The sequence below is a fragment of the Centroberyx gerrardi genome, chromosome 19 (genome assembly GCF_048128805.1).
Source record: "Centroberyx gerrardi isolate f3 chromosome 19, fCenGer3.hap1.cur.20231027, whole genome shotgun sequence".
NCBI lineage: Eukaryota > Metazoa > Chordata > Actinopteri > Beryciformes > Berycidae > Centroberyx > Centroberyx gerrardi.
In genome coordinates, this window is record NC_136015.1 from 11,278,611 (window position 1) to 11,301,905 (window position 23,295).

General features: G+C 44.7%; 1 protein-coding gene across 2 annotated transcripts; it reads left to right on the top strand.

The window, feature by feature from the left end:
- The first annotated feature begins 1,003 nt into the window (after positions 1–1,003).
- ankrd28a (ankyrin repeat domain 28a) lies at positions 1,004–23,239 on the top strand. Of its 2 annotated transcripts, none has more exons than XM_071896564.2 (29): positions 1,004–1,138; positions 8,974–9,057; positions 10,224–10,302; positions 11,674–11,744; positions 12,042–12,242; positions 12,361–12,448; positions 12,651–12,793; positions 13,229–13,336; positions 13,428–13,532; positions 14,175–14,253; positions 14,431–14,545; positions 14,895–14,977; positions 15,062–15,125; positions 15,355–15,423; positions 16,064–16,204; positions 16,447–16,558; positions 17,003–17,029; positions 17,465–17,539; positions 17,696–17,897; positions 18,085–18,172; positions 18,379–18,496; positions 19,442–19,661; positions 20,241–20,328; positions 20,436–20,519; positions 20,772–20,920; positions 21,017–21,099; positions 21,377–21,459; positions 21,575–21,666; positions 21,760–23,239. In XM_071896564.2, the coding sequence occupies exons 1-29, from the start codon at positions 1,112–1,114 to the stop codon at positions 22,056–22,058; spliced, it is 3,177 nt and encodes a 1,058-aa protein (XP_071752665.2). In that variant the 5' UTR covers positions 1,004–1,111; the 3' UTR covers positions 22,059–23,239. The 2 variants fall into 2 exon arrangements, with proteins under 2 accessions (XP_071752665.2, XP_071752664.2); XM_071896563.2 differs by lacking the exon at positions 1,004–1,138 and adding an exon at positions 6,293–6,448.
- The last annotated feature ends 56 nt before the right edge of the window (positions 23,240–23,295 follow it).

The window sequence follows — 23,295 nt, forward strand, 5'->3', positions numbered from 1 at the left end:
CAGCTTTAAAAGGACATCATTTCCACACTGGAGGTGATTATCAAATCCAAGAATTCCAAGTCGATACTTATGTTCTTGTGGAGAGTGTTCTGTCTGGGAGAGAATAAACTGAAGAGTGTGAGCACAGAAGCATCCTTACACTTTGAGATAGGCTGTGTGCTTGATGTTGCACAGTTTTAAAGGACAAATCTGATTATTCTCAACCTGGACCTTATTTTCCTAGTGTTGTTTTTCCATCATGTCGATTGATTCTGATAGTTATGTATTAGTTAGAAGGATGACTTGATTATAGGTTTCACTGCCTCCACTGTTCTCATCACCCCACCTATAATAATAACAGTTATGCAATTCTATACTAATTATAGCTGGAAATCTTCTGAGATGGGGACAAAATCTTATCTAACGTTTACCTTCCACTTAAGTAATCCTATAATAAATATTTTGTAGGACACCATACAGCAAAATAGTAGGCTAACTCCTGTAAAGTCTCCATAACAACCTTATGAAAACTGTAGGAATATTATAGAAATATGAAAGTGATAACATAGAATTTAATTGTATAACTGTGTACTCTGTATGCAGGGAGATAATCGTGGTGAGAGTGAAATTTATGATTAGATTAGTAGTTCTTACACATCCTCTAATTGAGATAACTTAAAGTGAATTAACTATTCTTCATGATGCTGGGGACCCCCTGCAACCCCCTCAAGGGCCCCTGGACCACACTTTGAGAACCTCTGCCATAGGGGTAAAAGAAATACCATAGGCTAAATAAAGTACCACAGACACACCATAAGCCCCCATTGGAGTATGTGTGTTTTCCAGGCGTATCTATTTGGGGATGTTTGACATGAAAAAGTTTGGGAACCCCTGGTCATGATGATGATGATGATGATGATGTGTGCAGTTTGTTAACTGCCGTGTTTGGGCCCAACAAGTCTGCTTTGTCACTTCTGTCCCATGTTATGGTGCGTTTGTTCATGGCAGGAAGGAAAAGGGGGAAGTTGCACCGTTTGACTTCGCTCCGGTCAGGAGAGCCTTTGCTCATTCAGCGGTCCCCGTCATTAACAGTAACTCACAGGCGAGTTGCTGCCTCCGGTACACGGGGAATATGATGGTTTTGAAGATACAGGACCAGGTAACGTTATCTAAAATTTTACTTTATAGTTAAGCTGTCAGTGTTAGCTAAGCTGACTAGCTAACAGTTCGTAGCTAGAGTATTTTTGTAGTCAACACTGAGTAAGTTAACGTTAACCGTTTAGTTTAGCGATAAGTTGACTTCAGCTAAGTTGAAGCATGGTGACCTAGTTAAACTATCTTATCAGTTTGCCAAATGAAAAGTTAAAAACGAACAGCTTAACCGCTAGCTACTTGTTAGCTTCGTACCGTTAACTAATGACATCTGATATGGCAGCTAACAGTTAACAGAAAACGAGATAAAGAACTCTGTTTGAGCTTGCTAACGTTAAGTTGGATCACCTGTTAGCTACACTAACATTATCGTTTCCAGGTAAGGTTAAGGCACTTCAGTTGTCAATTTTCTTTGACATTTTTAGCTACTGTTGTTTGTTGTTGTTACTACTGCTGCTGCTGGTGATGGACTGGTGACCACAGCTGGATTGCTAGCTAGCTAACTCGCTTGCTCTGGTTAACTCTAGCATTTCCACTCCATTAGTTAGCTATAACTTGGACTCTTGTGTGACAAGCAGATATGACCTTATTATCTACCACCGCTTTGTAATGTCACTAACTTAAAGTTAGTTAAACATGTCGGCTGTAACTTGAATTGCATCGTGGGTTTCTGAATTAGCTAACTGAGTGCTGGCTAATTTTTTACCCGGAGAGTTTTGCTTTGCCAGCTGTCTATTTTAGCTCGCTGCACATTTTCTCAGTTGGAACTTTGACCAGTCACCTGTTGCTGAAGAGAAGGAAGCCTGTCAGACTAAAATAACAGGTGCTACTGGTGCCAAGGTCTCCAGCTGAGTTGAGTTCATGTATTAGCTAGCCACTATCCATGTGCTCAAATCAGCTGCTGTTAATACTAACAACTACAGGCAGTGATACACAGGGCATCTAGGTAGGCAGCTGACAGGCATCAGTACCTACGTAGTGGGTTCAGCATTGTTGTTTTAATCACATAGGCCATTTTGTGTCCTGGGGAACCATTTGAAAATATTTTCCATTCTGTGGCTCCCTTTTCCCCCTTTTCCACTGGTATATCACCACTCTAATGGCAAGGCTTTGTGTCATTTTGTTTGTTCTTCATAATGTTCTTGGCATTTTCAAGGATCAACATTTCCTGGGCAACTGAGATATTTTTATAGCTAGGTGGATTGATTGTGTGTGTTTGTGTGCATATTTGTGCTCAAGAGAGCGAGAGAGAGAGAGAGGGGGGGAGAATGAAGATTGCTTAGACCTTTTTGAAAATGTTTAGAACTGGCCTAAATGGGGACAGTGAGACACTGTCGCGAAGCTCTGTGGCTTCAATCAAACTGGGTCAGTGATGGTGCAGGGCTGTGGCCTGTCCTGCTCTGACCACTCTTCCGGGCAGCCGGCAGGCACGCAGTGAGCGGAAGAGTGTTTGTGATTAGATCCCCCTCTCCATTCTCTATTGTTCTCTATTGCTCGCTGACAGAGAATTAGACAAAGAGACCAAAATAGCCGGACACTGATGCAGCCTGAGAGAGCCAGAGAGGGCAGGACTAGAGAGACAGGACAGAATATCACTGCTGGCAAATGATCCTAGGACAGCCGCCTGTCTGTCCTCTAGAGGGCGTCCTGTCAGTGTCCTGGCTGAGGAGAGAGAGGGTTGGGGCATTTGAGAGAGGCACACACACACACACACACTATGACAATGCCCTGTCTTGTCTGCTTGTCTGACCTTCTGCTTACCTTTTTGTGTGCGTGTGTGTGTGTGTGTGTCAGGGGTTTGCAGATACAGTATATCCATAATGCAACATCAGCAATACCAGAGGTGTCAAGTGGCTGAAAGCCAGAGTGCCTCAGGGTGCCATGTAACATCTTGTGTGTGTTTGTGTGGGAATGAGACGTGTGTTGCCTCCGACCCAAACATCCAGGGTGTCTATATCCCTCTCCTACAGATGACCTTTATGAGGAGCACAAGGTAAAAACAATGAGCTTCATAATACAGAATAATACAGAACCTTTTGGTCCCCTAAAACTGAATACAATGTCAAACCTGACAGTAAACACACATTTCTCTTGGCACACACCTTCCTGGACCCATTTCTTATTGGCTCAGCCCATATAAAATTGTCAGCACGTTGCCCATCAGCTGAATCATCCACCAAAGTTGACAGTTTCAGTTTGCAAGGTCAGGATACATTGCCAGGAAGGAAATGAAGGATTGCTTACTTGTGTTACTAGTCTTTTGTGGTGGTTGTGTGGCATGACTATTCCGCCAATCCCGTATTAGCGTGTATTTTTCTCAATTAAAGTTTTACTTAACAAAGAATGAATTCAAATTTACACACAGTATTAACTGCTTATGCAGTTTGCCATTCTGTTGGAGCAGTCGATGGATAGCATGTCTTGGTGATCCACTGTGCTGAGGTGCACGCCAGACACATAATGTCTTGGGTGCAAACCTTTGCTGCAGGTCAACCACTCTTGAATCTTTCTTTTTATCCTCCGCTGTAGGCCAATTCTATGTAATGAAGCAGAAATTTCATAAAAGCAACCTCAACCTTTAAACTCTTCATTCGTGCTGTTCATGCCTGTGTGTGTGTGTGTGTGTGTGTGTGTGTATGTATGTGTGTGTGTGTGTGTGTGTGTGTGTGTGTGTGTGTGCGTGCGCACGTGTGAAGGCGTGTTTGTTTCTAGACATGGATTATATTGCACACAGTATATCCTGTGCACAGGGTCGGAGCAAAGGTCAGAGCAAGCCTGCATACTTTCACTCACACACACGCACACTGTCACACTATTCCTTCCTCACGCATTTAGGCCCATCTTGTTCTGGAATTTTGTGTGTATGTGTATGTGTGTGTGAGGGGGAGAGAGAGGGAAAGGGTGAAAGAACGAGAGAGCACTGTTCATGTATCCCCTTGTTTTGATGGAAGCCATGCTGAGGTGTGGTGAAGCTGTTTTTCTCAGAGAAAAGCACCGCCTCAGCAACACAGGAGGTATTTTAAGCTCTGTCTGCCTCATGAAAACACACATACACGCATGTCACTAATAGTAGTTTTCAGGTTCTGCATATTTCCCATTTTATGCTTTTTTAGTATCCTGATTACTTCTTTAAGCACACAGTGCACAGAAATGCTCATTCCTATTTGGATAACGTCAACAAATCTGCTATACAAATTTCTTTGGGCTATGTTCCAGAGTTTATCCTCAGTGCTAGAAGCTCTCAATGGGATAGACACACATGATAGGCTGTTTGTTTACGTGCTTTGCTTCACAAACAATATTCTGAATTTGTGCTTATGAAGCAAGTCTATATTGTCAGGTCAGTTGCTGAAAGGGCAGGAAGGTTGTCGGCTGTCTTTCATATTAAGTTTATGAATGGTAAGCCCATTAGACTCTGAATTTAGGCCTGCAGACAGTCTCCATCCAACAGCATCTCTCTCTCATGCTCTCTCCCTTGCTCTGTCCCTCCCTCTGAGTTAATGGGGTTGTGTGGCTTGGCAAGATTGCTCTTTTTAGGATCTGTCTTGAATATGAAGGGGGACTGACACACACACACGCGCGCACACACACACACACACACACACACACACACACTGGTCTTGTTAGCTAGCCTCGCATTCTCTGGCAAAGCCAGTTTGTTCCAGTTTTATAATGAGGAGATGGGGACGTTTTGAAGCTATGCCACCAATACACCAAAGGGGATGCTAGCACACACACAGACACAGATCTGGCATCCATTTCCTTTTCTTCTTGTTTGCATTTTGAGAGGAGTAAACACCTCCTCTATTTCAGCACCAACTTTATGAAGTGCAGACCGCGAAAATCTTTTTTTACTAATTCTAAAAGTATCATAACAGAGTAGTGCACATGGTTTGGTTTGTGCCAAGCTTTGTGGGTTACAGCTTTTTGGATTGTCTCAGGTTTGGCCAGTGTCTACAGGCCTTCGAGGCTTTAAACAAAAAATACTCAAATCGCACACCATTACATTAATGCAGAGCAACAAAGCTCAGGCATCTCAGAGCTTGACTTCCCAGAGTGGTTTAGCATTGGAGCAATACGACAAGGATCGGTAAATGAGAACACATGCATTCACATTCCATTCAGACCACTATACAGGATCTCACGCTCTCCCATTCCGACACATGGCATTGGTAGCAGAAGGTGGGCGCTACTCGGCAAGCGACCTTCTGATCTCAGTGGACGGCTAGGAACAGCAGAGCCCACTGTCTCCTTCAGCCCTCCTTTCCATGCCTCTCTGTCTTTCCCTTTCCGTTTCTGTTTCTGTCTGAAGTTGGACATTCTCACTCAGCTTTTTGGAGTCATCTTGTGTTTCAGTCAACTTTCCCAAATCAGCTTGCTCCCATTGCTGTCATCTGCCCCCTCTTTCACCTTTTCTCCATTCATCTTCAGGTTTCTATTTCTTTTCAATGGAGGGGGCTGATTTGTGTGTTGCAGAGCTCTAGGTACCTACCTGCAATTATTCTCTCTTTTTCTTCTTTTCACTCTATCCCCTGTTCCCCTCCCTTCTCCTTTCACTCTCTCTCTCTCCCCTCCCCCTCCTATCCTCTCCCTCTCTCCCTCTGAAAGAGCTGGTTTCAGCAGTCTGTCTGAAAAGAGCGACACACACCCACACAGACATGGGGTGCTACAGCTCCCAGTATTGTCCGCACTAATCACAGGGCCTCTGTGTGTGTGTGTTAGCATCTGACGTGTGTGCGCATGTGTGTGTGTGCCTGGCTGCAGCGCGGCAGTGAGGATATGTAGCTTCCTGTGTGGTGCTAGGCAGCCCGGCTCGTTCTGCCGCATGCCGCTTACCGCCACCATTACGCAAAGGAATTCCCTGCTGTCTCCGCTACTGCTGCTCAGAGTGAGTGAGCGTGTGTTAGAGAGAGGAGAGAAGAGACAGAGGAGACATGCAGCCCAGCAACACTGAAGGATAGAGGACAGAGCTGGTTTTCACATCGGATTTTACCTGAAGACGTGCAGTATGTGTTTGCGAGGAAAGCACTGTGTTTGTGGGATTTACTGCTGACGCTTGTGCTCCAGATTTGCGCACGTATGTGAGAGGGAACAGTGTGTGTGTGTGTGTGAGTGTGTGAGTGATTGCCTTGGTGTGTGTGTGTGTGTGTGTTTGTTCCTGATGCGGTCGGAGCGGGCGAGCCGTGTGTGTATCGTGGTGCTGGAGGAGGTGGAGGAGGATGAGCCCTCATCTTCATCCCCACCTCCTCGCCCCAAATCCTCCCCAGACCGCAGATCCCATCATGCCTCTCGAAGGGCTGGCGCTCAGGAGGACAAGGTGAGAGGGGCCCGTCTGTTTGGTTCATTCCATTGATTTGAATTAGAGTTTGCTATATCTTAGACTAGGCATTTTTAGCTACAACCCATTCATTTGGCTTGTATTGGCAATAGTTAGACAGAAATATAGTCTGAGTTTTTTGTGATAGCTGAGGTTTTACCAGGCATTTGGTTTATGTGGTCGATTATGTGGGTGATGGCATTCAGCCGGGGTTTGGAGACAGAGCATTGCATTGGTAATACAGCTACTGAAGTACATAGTTACACAGCCTGCTGCATAAAAATACAATGCAGTGCCAACACATGACAAACGGTTCTGAATATAGCACCATATGAGATGACCTTTTGGTTTGTATAGATTTTCACCAAGGCCTAGGCCTTTGTAGTCTCCAGTGTTGTCTAAGGCTAAGCCTGCCATAGAAACATGATAATAAGCCTTTTCATCCTGTGAAAACTGCTGTTTGAAGTGTACACTAAGGAGGGGGAAGTCCAATAATAGAGAGAAGATGTGCCGGCTCTGATGACGGGATTAGTGTTGTTAGTTCATGTCTACCTTCTCCGCTCTCTGCCATAGTTCCAACGGTCATTAATGTAATAGGCAGGAGACAGATACTGACATGCCTGACAGCCCTACTTATTTTTAGGAGGGACGAGAAATGAGAGAGGGATGGGAAAAAGAGAGAGGCTAAGAGGTAGGTGGAGGTCTACATACTACTTGCGTAGTAGTGAATGGCATAACTTCAGTCTCACTTTACCCTGGCAGCCCTCACTGGGTGAAAGTGTGTATGACAAGAAGAGTGTGTCCAGTGCTTCCACGGATATTAAGTGCTTGATAGCAAATGAGTGAAATGCAATAAAACTTGAAGAGAATGGGTGAAGGGCTTTGAAGTTGCTTGAACATATAGGAAAGTATTGCACTTAAAATCATAACTACGCATTCAGTTGAGCTGTCCAGATTGTAGCAAAAGGTGCTTACTAATGTTTCACATTAACGCAATGTTTCTGCTATCAGCTATATTGTTGGGCTACACAATTATGTATTATCATTATTATTATCCACTGTTAATAATCCTAGACTATTGGTAATATTTAAACATTTCACTTCATTTAAAATATTCACTGTAGTTCACATTAATCAACAAGATGCTAAAGATGAAGTAAAATAATTTCTCCCTCAAATCATCAAAAGCAATAATTCTGATTAATGAGCGTGATCACCATAACTAGCCTAATAATCATGATTATTATTTTAGCCGTTATAGTGCAGCCTCACTATGTTGTCAGGCAAAATTGTGACACAAAATTTCAGCTAAGAAACAAAGCTGTCAAATAATCATCAGAATTTCATGCTAAAATAGCAAAGCAGTACTCATCTATTCAATGGCATGGATGAAGGAAGAAACACATAACTTAGGCCAATCTTGTTCTATTACAGACAAATTTGTGTTAATTTTACTTTCATTTGTAATATCATGAAAGTGATAGTGAGGCATGAAAGTGCCTGTCATCATCTTGCCAGGGCAGAAAAGAAACACGGTGGGCCAGGACTTGGGCCAGGATAAGTCCAGGATTTTGTTGTGCTATCCTTGAGCATTTCTTCATATGTTTTTTATAAATGTAACTCAATTGTTGAATAAACTAAAGTATGGTATTTTGGGCCTAGTATCATGAAGTGAATTGTGTTGTGAGCTGAGCATATTGTTACTCACTTTAAGCAGTTGTGTTCAGTATTAGAGTGAATGATTGAGGCTCATGCAGAACAAAATGTTCAGACAACGAAGACAGACACACAGAAAGTCAATTCTGTGAATATGATGTATAAGCAAGTATAGGAATGCTGGTTATTGCGTTGCCCACCCTAAACTCCTGAAGATATATGTATGCGTGTTGTTCAGCACATGCAATCAGTATCAGGCGGCACCATGCTATCATGCTCACACCAGTTGCACACACGCGAACACAGAGGAAATGAGGTGAGAGAAGAGCGCTGAGGATGATTTTATTTCTCTCATTCATTAGCACCTTCTGCCTTCCAGGCAATTCATCAACTCTCCCCAAGACCCTTCACTTTTATTTTCTTTGTCCTTTCTTCCTTTGCCCTCACTCTGTCTGGTATCATTTTGTTTAGAAGTTGTCCCGATGAAAGGTTTTGGAGCAGAGGAGATAGTTTAGTATGGATACACAGGTAGCCTAGTCATTGTGTCCACATACCTCTTGTCTTTTACAACACTATTTACATTCTTACCAGCTGGTCTCACACCAGGTGTCAACAGAGCGCACAGCTTTAACCCCTCACAGACTCAGACGTTTGTGTGTGTGTGTGTAAGTGTGTGTGCATGCTGCAGCTGCTACTCTGTCATAAACAAACCAGCGGTACACAGCCATTTGCGGCCTATGGCCATGTCCCCAGCCTTGGATTATGGTGGCTGTGTGAGAGTATTTCAATGCAGATAATTGCTGCATTGCAAATCTAGGAAGTTAAACACATACATCAGCACTAAGTTGTGTTTTTGTTTGTTTCTGCAGCCGTCTCTGTTGAGAGCCATCTTCAACGTCGACCCCGATGAAGTTCGCTCCCTCATATTCAAGAAAGAGGATGTCAACGTGCAGGTACAATTTCACTTGTTTTATTTAGCTTGTATCAGGTTGGAGATTTTTCAGGCCTTTTACAAGAATTCAGTTATGTTGGATACACACCACAATTTCCCCCTGCTTTTCTTCCATTATCTTCCACTATTTTGTGTTGTCCTGATCACACCCCTGTGTATTTGTGTCTGATATCTTCACACACGCTCACTGCCAAATAAACAACGGCAAGGAGAGAAGCAGTCAGCCGGCAGGCTACTATTGATTTGGGCTCCTATCGACTGATTGACTGAATGAGAGTGCCTTTTGGCAGCTTCCTACCTTCCCCCTCTCATATAGCTGTCAACTAGGGCAGCAAGCATGGACTGTTAATAATGTTCAACCATATCCTAAGGTTTAAGGGCACAACCATCTCCCCCTCTCTTTGTACACTCTTACATCCCTAGTCTTTTTCTCGATTTGACTGCACATGTTTCTGTCTTAGTCTGTCTCTCTCTCTCTTTCTGTGCGTCTGTAATGCTGGGGTCATCACACTGAGTCTTCCTAGAGTCAGCAACACTGGCTCAAGCCTATCGTGGTCACGTGACATTGTTTATAGCCCCACTCTGCTGATTGCCCTCTGCTGCACCGGAAGAGAGAAGGAGAGGGAGGGACGGAGGGTAGACAAAGGATGGATGGATAAAGGGATAGATGCAGAGGGAGAAAGGGATGGACTGCTCTCTCCGGTCCGACGGAGGCAATTGCATGGTTGGTTAGTCCCACAGACAGGAAGAGACGGATGAGATGGTGAAAAATGAATAGAAAGTCAACCAAGAAACTCTTTAGCCTGCTGTAGAGACAGCAATTGCAAAACACTGACAATAAAATGATAGAAGAGACAGAAAGTGGGATAGGAGGGAGGACAGCAGGGCGGATTGGAGTGATGGAGGGAATTAAGGAATAAGAGTGAACAGATGACAGAAGGTTGTCCCCTGGTTGCTCTGGTCTCATGTTTCTTTTGGTGTCCCACGGTGTGCGGCCTATTGATCGTGTGGTTGGATATGTGATGTATGCTTCACACAGCCATGATTTGTGTATGTGTGTGTGCATGCATGTGTAGTGGGGCCTAGGTTTGCGTGAGAAAGAGGGAGAACTAATGTCCATGTTTAATTTTATGTGTGTGTGTGTGTGTAATATGTATCCCCTATCAGGACAATGAGAAGCGGACGCCCCTGCATGCTGCAGCCTACCTGGGAGATGCTGAGATCATTGAGCTGCTCATCCTCTCAGGTAAAACTATATCCATCTGTCAATTCGATCTGTTTCGCCTAATATCCATCCACCTACCAGTTCTATTGGGAAGCTTACTCATCCATCCATCCATCCATCCATCCATCCACACTGGCTATTAGCAACCATTCCTCTGTGCACCTATGTAGCCTTTCTCTTCATCAATATATCCATCCTGGCTCTCCTAACCTTGCTCTTTTTCAGTCCATTACATAGCTTAGTCATCCATCTATGCATCTTATTCACACTGCAAAATGCAAAATGTATTCTAATATTGAGTCCTAAAATCTTACTTTTCTTAAAACAAGTGAAAAATCTGCCATTGGGGGTGAGATCATTTAAATTGTTTCTATTGCAGTTTCACCCGTTTTGAGAGTTTTCTCAAAACAAGTGGCAATATCTTAAAATACGTTCACACTTGTTTCCAATGCAAATCAGCTTGTTTCAAGAATTTATTTGAATGAAATGACTTTATTGTGATACCAATAGATTGATTTGCTTTATTTCAAGATATTGTCACTTTTGAGAAAACGGGTGAAACTGCATTTTAAACTGAATTATCTCTCCCTATTGGTAGTTTGTTTCCACTTGTTTTAAGGAATACAAGATTTTAAGACTCAATACTAGGCTAAAATGAATTAAGGTGGACATATTTTTACAGTGCAGTTTGTCGAGCTAGTCATTTGATATGTTACCCTCTCCAGCCTCCTATCAGTTTACCTTGTAATCCCCTGTCCGTCCAGCCCTCTGCTTTCCCTGAACTCTTCAAAGCCCCTCCACGTGTGTTCTGCTCACTGCTATGTGGCTGTCAGTCTTCTCTTGGTGACATCGCTCATGATTTATCATTCATCTGATCGGGTCTACGGCTTGGCTTTCTGTGAAGTCAGCTGAGCAGGTCAGGAGGTGGGGCCAACGTTGACGTAAAACACTCGAGAGTAGGGGGGGAAGTGTGTGTGTGTGTGTGTGTGTGTGTGTGTGTTGACTGTTGTTCAGTGACGTCAAGGGGCAGCAACAGGTGCAATTTCTGGGCTATTTTAACCCCCCTCCCCCAACAGTCCCAAAAAGGGTCATGGGAGTTTTTACACCCTCCAGGCACTAGTGGCTCATGGGATCCCCCCTCCCACAAGACATTTAACCTTTACTTTAAGCTTTCTTCTCTCGCACGTGCTCTCTGTTTTCAATGATCAGATGTTTTTCAGGCTTTCAACATGTTTCCCTTCGCTCTGTCATTGTTGACATTTCTCTGACATTTCTCTATTCTCTGTTTCTCTCTCTCTCTCTCTCTGTCTCTCTCTCTCTCTCTCTCTCTCTCTCTCTCTCTCTCTCTCTCTCTCTCTCTAATGCTTTCACTCTCTCCTGCCCTCCCCCAAGGAGCCAGAGTTAATGCCAAAGATAACAAGTGGTTGACTCCTCTTCACCGAGCTGTCGCCTCTTGCAGTGAGGTAACACATTACACATATACACACACATACACACACACACACCATGTGTACTCCTGTGACTCTACTGCAGGTTTTCCTTTGTCACAAGTAATGAAATACACTGAATCTCATCAATTCAGTTATTAAATCTGTAAAGACTTGTCCTACCTTGGTCAAGCTCCAGGTTGATAGGACCAGTTCAAACCAACTGAGAATACTGAGAATAGCAAGCACACATACATACACTCACACACACACCTGCACACACTGGCATGTGCCTTATTATAACACTGAACTATATTGGCTCTCTCTGTCCAGGACGCAGTGTCGGTGTTGTTGAAGCACAGTGCTGATGTTAACGCCCGGGACAAGAACTGGCAGACACCGCTCCATGTTGCAGCTAGCAACAAGGCGGTACGCTGCGCTGAGGCCCTGGTCCCGCTGCTTAGCAACGTCAACGTGTCTGACCGGGCAGGGCGCACTGCTCTGCACCATGCTGCCTTCAGCGGACATGTAGAGGTTGGTCTCACACACACACACACACACACACACACACACACACACGCAGACACACACACATAAACGTGTCGGCACCTATTAAAGTTTGTGTGCGTGTGTGTGTGTGTGTGTGTGTCAGATGGTGAAGCTGCTGCTGTCCAGAGGAGCCAACATTAATGCATTTGATAAGAAGGACAGGAGAGCCATCCACTGGGCAGCCTACATGGGTAAGACTGTTGTTGTGCAAATGGACTTTCTGTGACATTAGATGAATCTGTTGTATCTAACCACCCATACACACTGCGTATGCTAAATCCCCCCCCCCCCGCCCCACACACACACACACACACACACACACACACACACACTAATCTCATTTCGGTTAAAGTTCCACCCAGCTCTTTCTCTCCCGCCCCCCCTCTGTTTCAGGTCATCTGGAGGTGGTGAGGCTGCTGGTGGCCAGTGGAGCCGAGGTCGACTGTAAGGACAAGAAGGCCTATACCCCGCTCCACGCAGCTGCCTCCAGTGGCATGAGCAGCACAGTGCACTACCTGCTGGGCCTGGGGGTCCAGGTCAGAATACACACGCACACACGCACACACACACACACACACACACACACACACACACACACACACACACACACAGACACAGACCGGGAGGCACACAGAGCGTGTTATGCTCTCAGTATTGTCAGTGCTAATCATAGGGACTCTATCATTATCAGTACACCACAAAATTTAAAATTGAAAAAAAAAAATTTTTTTTACATTAACTAACAACTGACATCCTCAACATGCATATAATGTGCCATGACCCTTGGACCAAGCCAAAGTATTAACTGTAAAAAATACATGCTATTTGAATGGTATTTATGGTATGGTATTCTTTATTCAATGAAAATGCAAAAATTAAATTAACTCTTTTTCTCAGTGCCTGAAAAGTTAGGCTGTATAAGTATGCACATCAAGACATACATTCATACTCTTCTCTGTCTGCCTGTGTAGATCAACGAAGTAAACGCCTATGGCAACACCCCGCTCCATGTTGCCTGTTATAACGGACAGGATGTGGTGGTGAATGAGCTCATCGAGGCTGGGGCCAACGTCAACCAGGTATGTGTGTGTCTCCATGTGACATAGTGTGAGCCTGCAGTCTGACGATGGCTGTGTGTGTTTAATTGTGTTATTTACCATCCTATCTCAGGTGAATGAGAGGGGTTTCTCTGCCCTCCATTTTGCCTCTTCCTCCCGCCAGGGGGCGCTGTGCCAGGAGCTGCTGCTGGCCCATGGTGCTCATGTCAACATGAGGGTGAGTACTCAGTGTGTCCATACATACATAACACATGCACATTCAAGCACACACAAATACATCTCAGCATATAGTGTTTCCTTTACATTAAGAGCCATGCTTAAATTGCAGCACCTGCTGTAACGGATCCTGTAATGGACCCAGGTGTGAACCTGTGTTTCAGAACCAAAATACTCCTAACCCCACCATCTACAGCAAACACTGCTCAGCAGAAAGCTCTTAGCAAGTGTTAAGGAATGATTGCTGCTCAGTAGCTACTAGCAAGAAACGACCAAAGAAATTACAGTGTTGTAAACACTTTGTTAGCACTGATGGAAACTGATATTGGCTCCACACAGCCTCAAGATGCAAGGCCATATGGAAGATGGGGGGAGCTGACTCCCTCAGGCTGCAAGCTGCTCAAAGAATGTGTGTGTGCGTGTGTGTGTGTGTGCGTGTGGTGCACAAGTCGGTGTAAGATAGCTTCCATTCTTTCTAAGCTCTTAAACCCCAGGCTGGTAACCTCACTAAGAGTTCACAGTGCAGTCAACTGTCCACACTCACATGATGTCTCTTGATGTACTGTAGTACTGATATGTTGTCTTCCTACAGAAAATCAGGACCCTCTTTTCTCCCAATTTCTCTGTCTCTCTCTCCATCTAGAGTAAGGATGGTAAGACTCCCCTCCACATGGCAGCTGCCCATGGCAGGTTCTCTCGCTCTCAGGCCCTCATTCAAAATGGTGAGAGCCCCCCCCCCACAGTGTGCTGTCTTGCCTCTAATTGTTTTGGATGTGCAGGCGTGCTGATTGTAAATTTATTACATATGGCATGACTTCACAAATTATCTGCATACATCTTTTTTGTGGATGTCCTCATGTTGTATTAATGGGACTGCATATATTTATAAATATGTGCAGGAGCGGAGATTGACTGCGAGGACAAGAGCAAAAACTCTGCCCTTCACATCGCTGCTCGGTATGGCCACGAGCTCATCATCACCGCACTCATCAACCACGGGGCCAACACCGCCAAGTTAGTCACAGTGCACATTAAACACGCTCCATCCCTGTTTCTCTCTGTCTTTCTACTGAATTCGGTGTCTACTTTATTTGTAAGAAACGCTGGGTTCATACATTGTTCACTATAGAACAATAACATTCAAATAAGAACAGATTAGCAATCCACAATGTTATTCTTCATTCATTATTGTTGCTAATTTCCCTTAATGTGTGAACATTTTGAGGACTGGTGAGATTGTTAAAATCAAGGTGTATCTTTCTCTCTCTCTCTCTCATCAAGAATGCACACATGCTCACACGCCATGACCTTCATGTCCTGTGAAGGCTTGTAACTGTGTCTCGTGTGCCTTTTATCTTTGCAGGAGAGGTATTCATGGGATGTTCCCCCTCCACCTGGCAGCTCTCAGCGGCTTCTCAGATTGCTGCAGGAAGCTGCTGTCCTCAGGTACACTCACCACGCTGGCACCATTCTTGCCACTGGCATCACCTAGTTGACATCTAAATTGATGCTGATTGCATATTTACTCAGGCTTCGACATCGACACCCCTGACGACTTTGGAAGGACCTGTCTGCATGCTGCTGCAGCTGGAGGGTGAGTCAGTGTTTCTACTCAATGTTCCATCATTGTTTCATCTCTGGCACTCTTTCCACAAACCTCTCATTTTCCCTGTCCTCTTCATTCTTATCCTCCTTTTTACCTTTTTACTTGAAAATTGAATTGAATTTGATGTATTTTGGTATAAAGAGCAGAGACAACACTTTGCCCTGCAGTCTCTTGGATTCGTATGTCAATGAAATGGTGACTCTTTCTCTCCAACCAGGAACCTGGAGTGTCTGAACTTGCTGTTAAACACAGGAGCTGACTTTAACCGGAAAGACAACTTTGGAAGGTGAGCTCTTTGTCTATACTGACTGTGAGATTTAATTGGACTTGTCGTTGCTATAATAGTTATATTATTTTTTCAATTTATGTCACAGCTGCTTTCTGCAGCTATTTTGCGGAGGCTGTTTTGCATATCTCCTAGTAAGAATGTGGTTTAATTCATTTGAGAATGCCAAATGGCCCTGAGAGAAAGCAATCAATGAAAAAGAGTAAATTCTAACAATTCTACCTTTGAGGTAGCTACTCTGATTGGCAAGGCAACAGAAATGCCCAGTCTGATGTAGTCCAGCATTTACATTCTCATTTACATTTTAGGCATCTAGCTGATAGAAGAGTAGCAGAGTTCATTTGTATAGGGACTGACTACATTGTTAGTGGGTACAGAGCCACTTACAATTAGCGCAATAATTGGAATAATCTTAAATTCCTAGATCACCAAAAGTACAAACATCCAGTAGTAAGGTGCAGGGGTCACAGCCTGTAACCACAGAAGGATCATGTAATAGAGAAGAAAAGAAATAAAATAAGAGCTAAAGAAAGAGGTAGAGACAAATGTTTTGAGAGCAGTTAGGGTGGGTAGAGGAGAGGGGATATGTAGTCCTTGCTGGTGTGAATAATGGCCGATGTTGGCTCCCTGACCGTCCCAGGACTCCACTCCACTATGCATCAGCCAACTGCAACTACCAGTGTGTGTTTGCCCTGGTGGGCTCCGGGGCCAGCGTCAATGAGCTGGACCAGAGAGGCTGCAGCCCCCTACACTACGCTGCTGCAGTAGACACTGATGGAAAGTAAGTTCTACTGTGTGTGTGTGTGTGTGTGTGTGTGTGTGTGTGTGTGTGTGTGTGTGTGTGTGTGTGAGTGAGAGAGAGAGAGAGTTTCTAGCAAACTAACTGCTAGAAGTGCAACAGGGAATCCTAAATGTCTGACGGTAGCTTTTGCTTGAAGTCCATTCATTTCCATTGTGTGTGTATGCTGTGTGATTTGTTTTGTTAGCCCCTTCTTTGTTTTCTTATTGTTCTTTCTCTGTCAGGTGTCTGGAGTACCTGTTGAGGAATGATGCTGATCCAGGAGTGAGAGACAAACAGGGTTACAGTGCAGTGCACTATGCCTCGGCCTACGGACACACTCTCTGCCTGGAACTGGTGGGAACAACTACCATGCTACATGAAAATGTGTCACATGTAGAGTTCCTACACAGCACTGGAAAACTTGGAAAAACATGGAAATTGAAACTGATAATTCCCATGTCTTGAAAAGTTTGGAATTGTAGAGAAAAGTCTTGAGACGTATGGAAATGTAGTTCACTCTCCATATTTTAGGAATATTAAAGACCATAGTCATTTTACATATTGTATGCTTTTTGAAGAAACATCTGCAGCTGTAGAATGATGTGGTCTAGTGGGTGGACATATTACCCAGCCTCTACCCAGCATACATCATATGGATCAACAAGCAAAATCTTCACATGAAGTGAATGTGTGTAGGAACCCTGCAGATGGCATAGTGCTCTAAACAAAACACATATAATCTGCCACAAGAACCATTCATCTTCTTTACTTACAGTATTTGCCTTCTTTTTCTTTCAGATAGCAAGTGAGACACCTCTTGATGTGGTAAGAAGATTTCATCAAATATTTATTTTCATGCATTTTACTCTCCTTGACCACTTATTTCTTTGTGGCATGAGCTCCCTCTGCTGGGCAAAATATTATGGTGCGCTCACACTATTCTGCTTTTGAGAAAGTGCCTCCTCTTCTTCCTTGTGATTGGTTGGCTCACAAAAAATGTGTGTTACATTAAAAAATTAAAAACAAGTGGTCTCAACTAAAAAGACGCCAGGCACAGCATCTTTATAAAGTGGATGCTCATCCTCTGCCTCATTGCTGCTCCTCATTGACTTTCATATAAAATAGGCACTGACAGTTTGAAAAAAGCGGAGTAGTGGGAACACGGCTTCATTTCTATGCCACATTAATGTGGCTGTGAGATGCAATGTGTGTAAACCTGGAAATGAATTGAGTATTTTGTCAACCACCTCTCTGTGTCAGTTGATGGAGACGTCGGGAACAGACATGCTGAGTGACTCCGAGAGCCAGGCCCCGGTCAGTCCACTACACTTGGCGGTGAGTTCAGGGATTTCTCAGTCTGTCTATTTAGCTGTCTGTCTTTCTCACACTCAGGATCTCTGTCTCTAGTGCTTTGACTCTCTCTCTGTCTGACTGCTTTTGGCTATTAACACTGTGTCTGTTGATGTGTGTGTGTGTGCCCCCTCTATCCAGGCGTACCACGGCCACTGTGGAGCACTGGAGGTCCTCCTGTCCTCCCTGCTGGATGTGGATGTCCGTAGCCCCGAGGGCCGGACGCCCCTCAGCCTGGCCTGCTCCAGGGGCCACCAGGAGTGTGTCTCCCTGCTGCTGCACCACGGAGCCTCACCCATGGCCCGCGACTACACACGCAAGAGGACGGCCATACACGCTGCAGGTACACATGTACATTCAGGCAATCATGCTGCAGTTATGCACACAGTCACATGCTACAGGTACACACTTACAACCACAGAGTCAGTGTGGATACAACACTTACACATCACATTAATTTGGTTTGCAGCCTGGCTTTTAAAAAGTAATTTGCTAAGTTACTAAGTTGTGTCTGTGTGTGTATCCTTCAGCTATGAATGGCCACCCAGAGTGCCTGCGCCTGCTCATGGGCAACAACGATCAACACTCTTCTGTGGACATACAAGACGCCAACGGACAGTGAGTGTGTATGTGTGTGTGGATATAAATGGCTTAAGTTGGAAGCTTTCAGTGAGTGATTTGCTTGGGATGGGTCAGGATCCTTTACTTCTTGTTTCAATGTATTAACTAGTTTCATCTGAACTTAATCAGTATGTTTTTTCACTATGACATTGTGTTATCTCTTAGCTGTTGAGTATAAGTTGATATTTTCTTGGTCTGTGCAGGACGGCTTTGATGTTGGCAGTGCTGAGTGGACACACAGAGTGTGTGTACTCACTACTCAGTCAAGGAGCCAGTGTAGAGGCCCGGGACCGCTGGGGCAGGACGGCACTACACCGCGGGGTGAGACACACTCGTACACACCCACTAACATTAGGGGCTCTATTTTCCTAACGGTGCATGGGGGATGGCAGGCATTTTCATCGGGCACACACCGGTTTCTTTCTCGCCTGTGCTCGTTTGGTATTTTGGTGACTCTCCATGCACTTGACTAAGGCTATGTGGGAGGTGAGGCGCAGTAGGGAGTGTGTCAGTAGCGACTGATCACTGCAATTTTGGTGTCAGGGACTACGGGGAGTTGTGCTTGTGCTGCCCACCTGCTCAGACCAGGTCAAAAGTGCACGCCACAAAGTGCTTGTGTTTAGTGCTGTTTTCTTGGCTTTACCAAGGGATGCACACATGAACACATCCTACTGGAAAGCATAGCAACCGTTTTTGTGCATGATTTGACTTTGATATAATATAGCAGGAAAAAAATACGATGCAACATATTTCATATGCACATGTGGCTCAGCCCGCATTACACAAATATTTTTTTCTGGTGTCACCTGGTGGTCTCTGTAGCTTTGTAAAATGTTTTTTTATTTTTATACCTATTTACTATTTGCTTCTGCAAGTGAGCACATGTAAAACACTTTATTATAGACATGTTTTTAATTGTTACTTTAATTATATTAACTAATTCCAAAAAATCCTTTTATAGAATGTTATTTTTCCATCGTCATATTACATTATGTTAGTAATTTTGGAAGGAGGTGGGAATATCCTACTATTATTATTCTACTTGACTATCTTCTAATGTTTGTAGTGCATTTGGTTTTGTTTAATTTGTGACCCAGTTTTCTGCCTTGATTTAGCATAACTTTTACCAAACCTTTGAAGCAAAATGTTTCAATTATATTCTGAAACACACATCAACATAACATCACATTCAAAAATCACTATATGTGAACAAATATTAGCATTTTCAGCACAAATGATGTGTAATATTTTCTGGTTTTCCTACAGGCGGTGACAGGCCAGGAGGAGTGTGTGGAGGCCCTCCTTCAGCGGGGGGCCAGTGTGTGTGTGAGGGACATACGCGGCCGCTCGCCCCTGCACCTGGCATCCGCCTGTGGCCGTGTGGGCGCCCTGGGGGCCCTGCTGCAGGCCACCAGCTCCTCACACACTAACACACACCTCACTGACAACCAGGGCTACACACCGCTGCACTGGGCCTGCTACAACGGTAAGGACAGGGCATGAAACACTCAAACACATTGACATTTCTGTTCTGTCTGAAGCTATGGCATAGCATTTGTAAAAGTGCAAAAACCCCAAAATACTTCAGATTTGATATTTATATATAAACTATTTAGTAACACTGCATGTATTGCACCAGTAAAAACTGGACAGAAAAGAGTTATTGATTCATCATACAATAAAGCAAGGAATCTCCGTCTGTGTGTCCTTCACATATCTCGAGAACCGTTTGTCCGATCTACTTCACACTTGGCGGGTGTATTGCTGGGGACCAAGGACGTGCAGTGTCGGATTGGACACGCGACACGTTCAATATTAATAAACTTTGAATAAACAAGCGAACAGCGCTCTGTGCAGCAGCGGGGCTCAAAGCAAGCGACTGATAGCCTACGCCTATTTTGAACGGGCACTGCACTAGTAGTCTGAAGTTTAAAAATTCCCTCTAACCTTCTATTCTTTCCTTATATTTCTTTTCTTTTCTATCCTCCTCTCTCCCTTTCTATATCTATCTCTTGCTCTGTCTGTCTCTCTTTCTCTTGTTCTCTCTCTCCCTCTCTCTTTCTAGGATACGATGCGTGTGTGGAGGTGCTGTTAGACCAGGAGGCGTTCAGGAAGATTCAGGGCAACTCCTTCAGCCCCCTGCACTGTGCTGTGTAAGACCATGTGTCTGTACACATCTTGCATGTTTGGGTGTGGTGGATATTTTTAACAGTGTGGTGTGCAGACATGTGACTGTGTGTGTGTGTGTTGTGTATTTCAGAATGAACGATAACGAGGGAGTAGCTGAGATGTTAATTGACTCCCTGGGTGCTGCCATCGTCAACACCACTGACTCCAAGGGCAGGTGAGAGACGCAAACACACTCATACACTATTACTATTATTATATTATTATTATTCATGTAATAATTTTGCTCCAACATGACACACAGTATGCATTAAAATACTCATAACTGACTGACTTGTGACAGAACTGTATTTGTGTATTTGTTCCCTGCACAGCACATTGTGGTGAACTTAGAAATAGATTTGTCCTATCTAGAAATCGATGCAGTAGCTGTGTCAGCATGTTCTTAACTGTGTGTGTGTCACTGTAGGACCTCCCTTCACGCAGCAGCGTTTTCAGACCATGTGGAGTGTGTTTCCCTGCTGCTGGCCCACGGAGCTCAGGCAAACACAGTCGACACACACACTCGCAGCACGCCACTGATGATGGCCGCTCTCAACGGACAGACCAATGCTGTGGGTCAGTACACACACACACACACACACACAGAGAGATATAGTGTTGGTCTTTCATCACTGAAGCTTGGAGGTAACCATCTCCATCTGTCTGTTGCAGAAGTGTTGGTGAGCAGCGCCAAAGCAGACCTCACACTACAGGATAACCACAGGAACACAGCCTTACATCTGGCTTGCAGCAAGGTAACACACACACACACACACACACACACACACACACACACAGAAGAAACTAACTTTTTCATCCACTGGCCATTCACCAACCAAATATGACATAGGACCAACAGTGGTAGAGAAAATAAACTTACCAGCCTGTCAAAATTAATCAGCGTTTAGCTGGTGGTGAGGTTAATTAAATCATGTTTGTTATTGCAAATCTTGCAAATCCCATTCAATTGTCATCTCATCCCTTTTTTCTTTTTCCACTCTCCTCTGCTTTCTTGCTCTCTGTTCCTCCCAGGGTCACGAGACGAGTGCGTTGTTGATTCTGGAGAAGCTCAGTGACAGGAACCTCATCAACTCCACCAATGCTGCTCTCCAGACGTATGTAGTCCTGCTAGAGCGTAGGACACTAATAACCCCTAATAACTTCAGATTGGATTTACTTTAACTCTGTGACTCCTTCCACCACCACCCCCCTCTCCCCTCTCCCCTGCAGGCCCCTGCATGTAGCAGCCAGGAACGGTCTGACGGTGGTGGTTCAGGAGCTGCTGGGGAAAGGAGCCAGTGTGTTGGCAGTGGACGAGAACGGTCAGCATGCACCTCACTGCTTTAGCGCACAACCTCGATTCAGACACACTTTAGCACCGAAATATGAGCAAACATTTCCTCTCCTGTCCCCAGGTTACACCCCAGCACTGGCCTGCGCTCCCAACCGGGACGTGGCTGACTGCCTCGCCCTCATCCTCAACTCCATGATGCCCGCCTCCCCCATGGTCACCATAGCAACTCTGCCCGCTCTCTCTCTCGCTCGGACGGTCGTCAACCACCGCCCCTCCTCCAACCACATCTCCAAAGGCGTGGCCTTTGACACCCCGCCCCCTCTGAGGCCTGACCACGCCTCCTACTGCAGGCCGGACCGCCCACTGTCCTCCATCTCCGCGGACGATGAGCTCAACGACTCTGATTCGGAGACATACTGAGGCCGCGCCCTCCTCCCCAGGGCGTCCCAGGGTCACTGCTATTGGCTACAGCCCCGAAATACTGGCGGGCTGGCCAACCACTCAGGAGCCTTAACAGAGATCACAGACAACGGATGAGAAGAGAGGAGGAGGTAGAGAACCAGAGACTGTGGGTGGATTCTTTTTTTGTGATCTGGGCAGTTTCTTTTTTTTGTTTTTCACACCAGTAGGCGTAGATAAGCCTCTTAAAATCCAAAAGCAACTCGTCCTGTAAACTAGACGCGTTTACTTCATTAAGGTGCATGCCCCAGGGGAAGAAAACAAATTCAGAGAGGGCGGAGTAATGAAATAGGATAAGTAACCTCAAGATGAACACACACTACATTTCTGTCTGGTCAGTAAGACAGACCAGTGTCCTTTTCTTTTTCAGTCAAGTCAAATCAGTGTTTTTTAAATTATGTTCCTCTTTGCTGATATTTTCTGAAGTGATTTCATGCCTTTCCACTGTTTTTTCCTCTACTATACTAGAAGAGCAACTACTGAAGAAAAGCTCAGAGGGCTGCTTTTTGGCCTCTGTTGGGAAACTTTCATCTATGGAAAAGGCAGAGGGACAATCTTAAGGGACCAAGAGACGGATGGACTCTTTTCCCTACTGTACTTATGGATTTTTATTCAAAGTTCTTCTCCAAGCTATCATGGCAGACACCGATGGCTGTCACTCACGCACATTAGTAATGCTGAGTCCGTTTTTCTGAACCACTTTTCGATTCCTACAGGAGAGGAGGTCATTTGTTGAGTTGGTTCTGACAGGAGACTGAATCCTACAGTTTGTCTTTCGGGAGCCGATTCTGACAGCAGGTGGATGTAAGACGCATTTACTGTGTGATTGGTTCAGGAGTCGGGTGGAGAACGGCTCCCCTAGTGAGGTGCCCCATGGGTTTTTAACTTGCAACTCTGTAACTACTTATTGTCTGTGTACTGTACTGGAGACAGGAAAAAGTGGCTGACACTGTGTGTGTGTGAGTGTCTTTGTGTGTGAGCGAGAGAGGTGTGTATGTGAGAGAGGGAGTGTGGGTGTAAGAAATGGAGCAACATTGCCTTTTTAGGAACAAGCAACTTTTGGGCAGAGGATGAACTCATCCTTGGTGCAATGTTCATAAAGAATGAGTTATGAATAAATAAAGATATTTCTTTTTGATTTAGTACGGTTTTCTATTACAGAAGTCAAATGACAATGTGCAAATGTATAAAAGGTGAA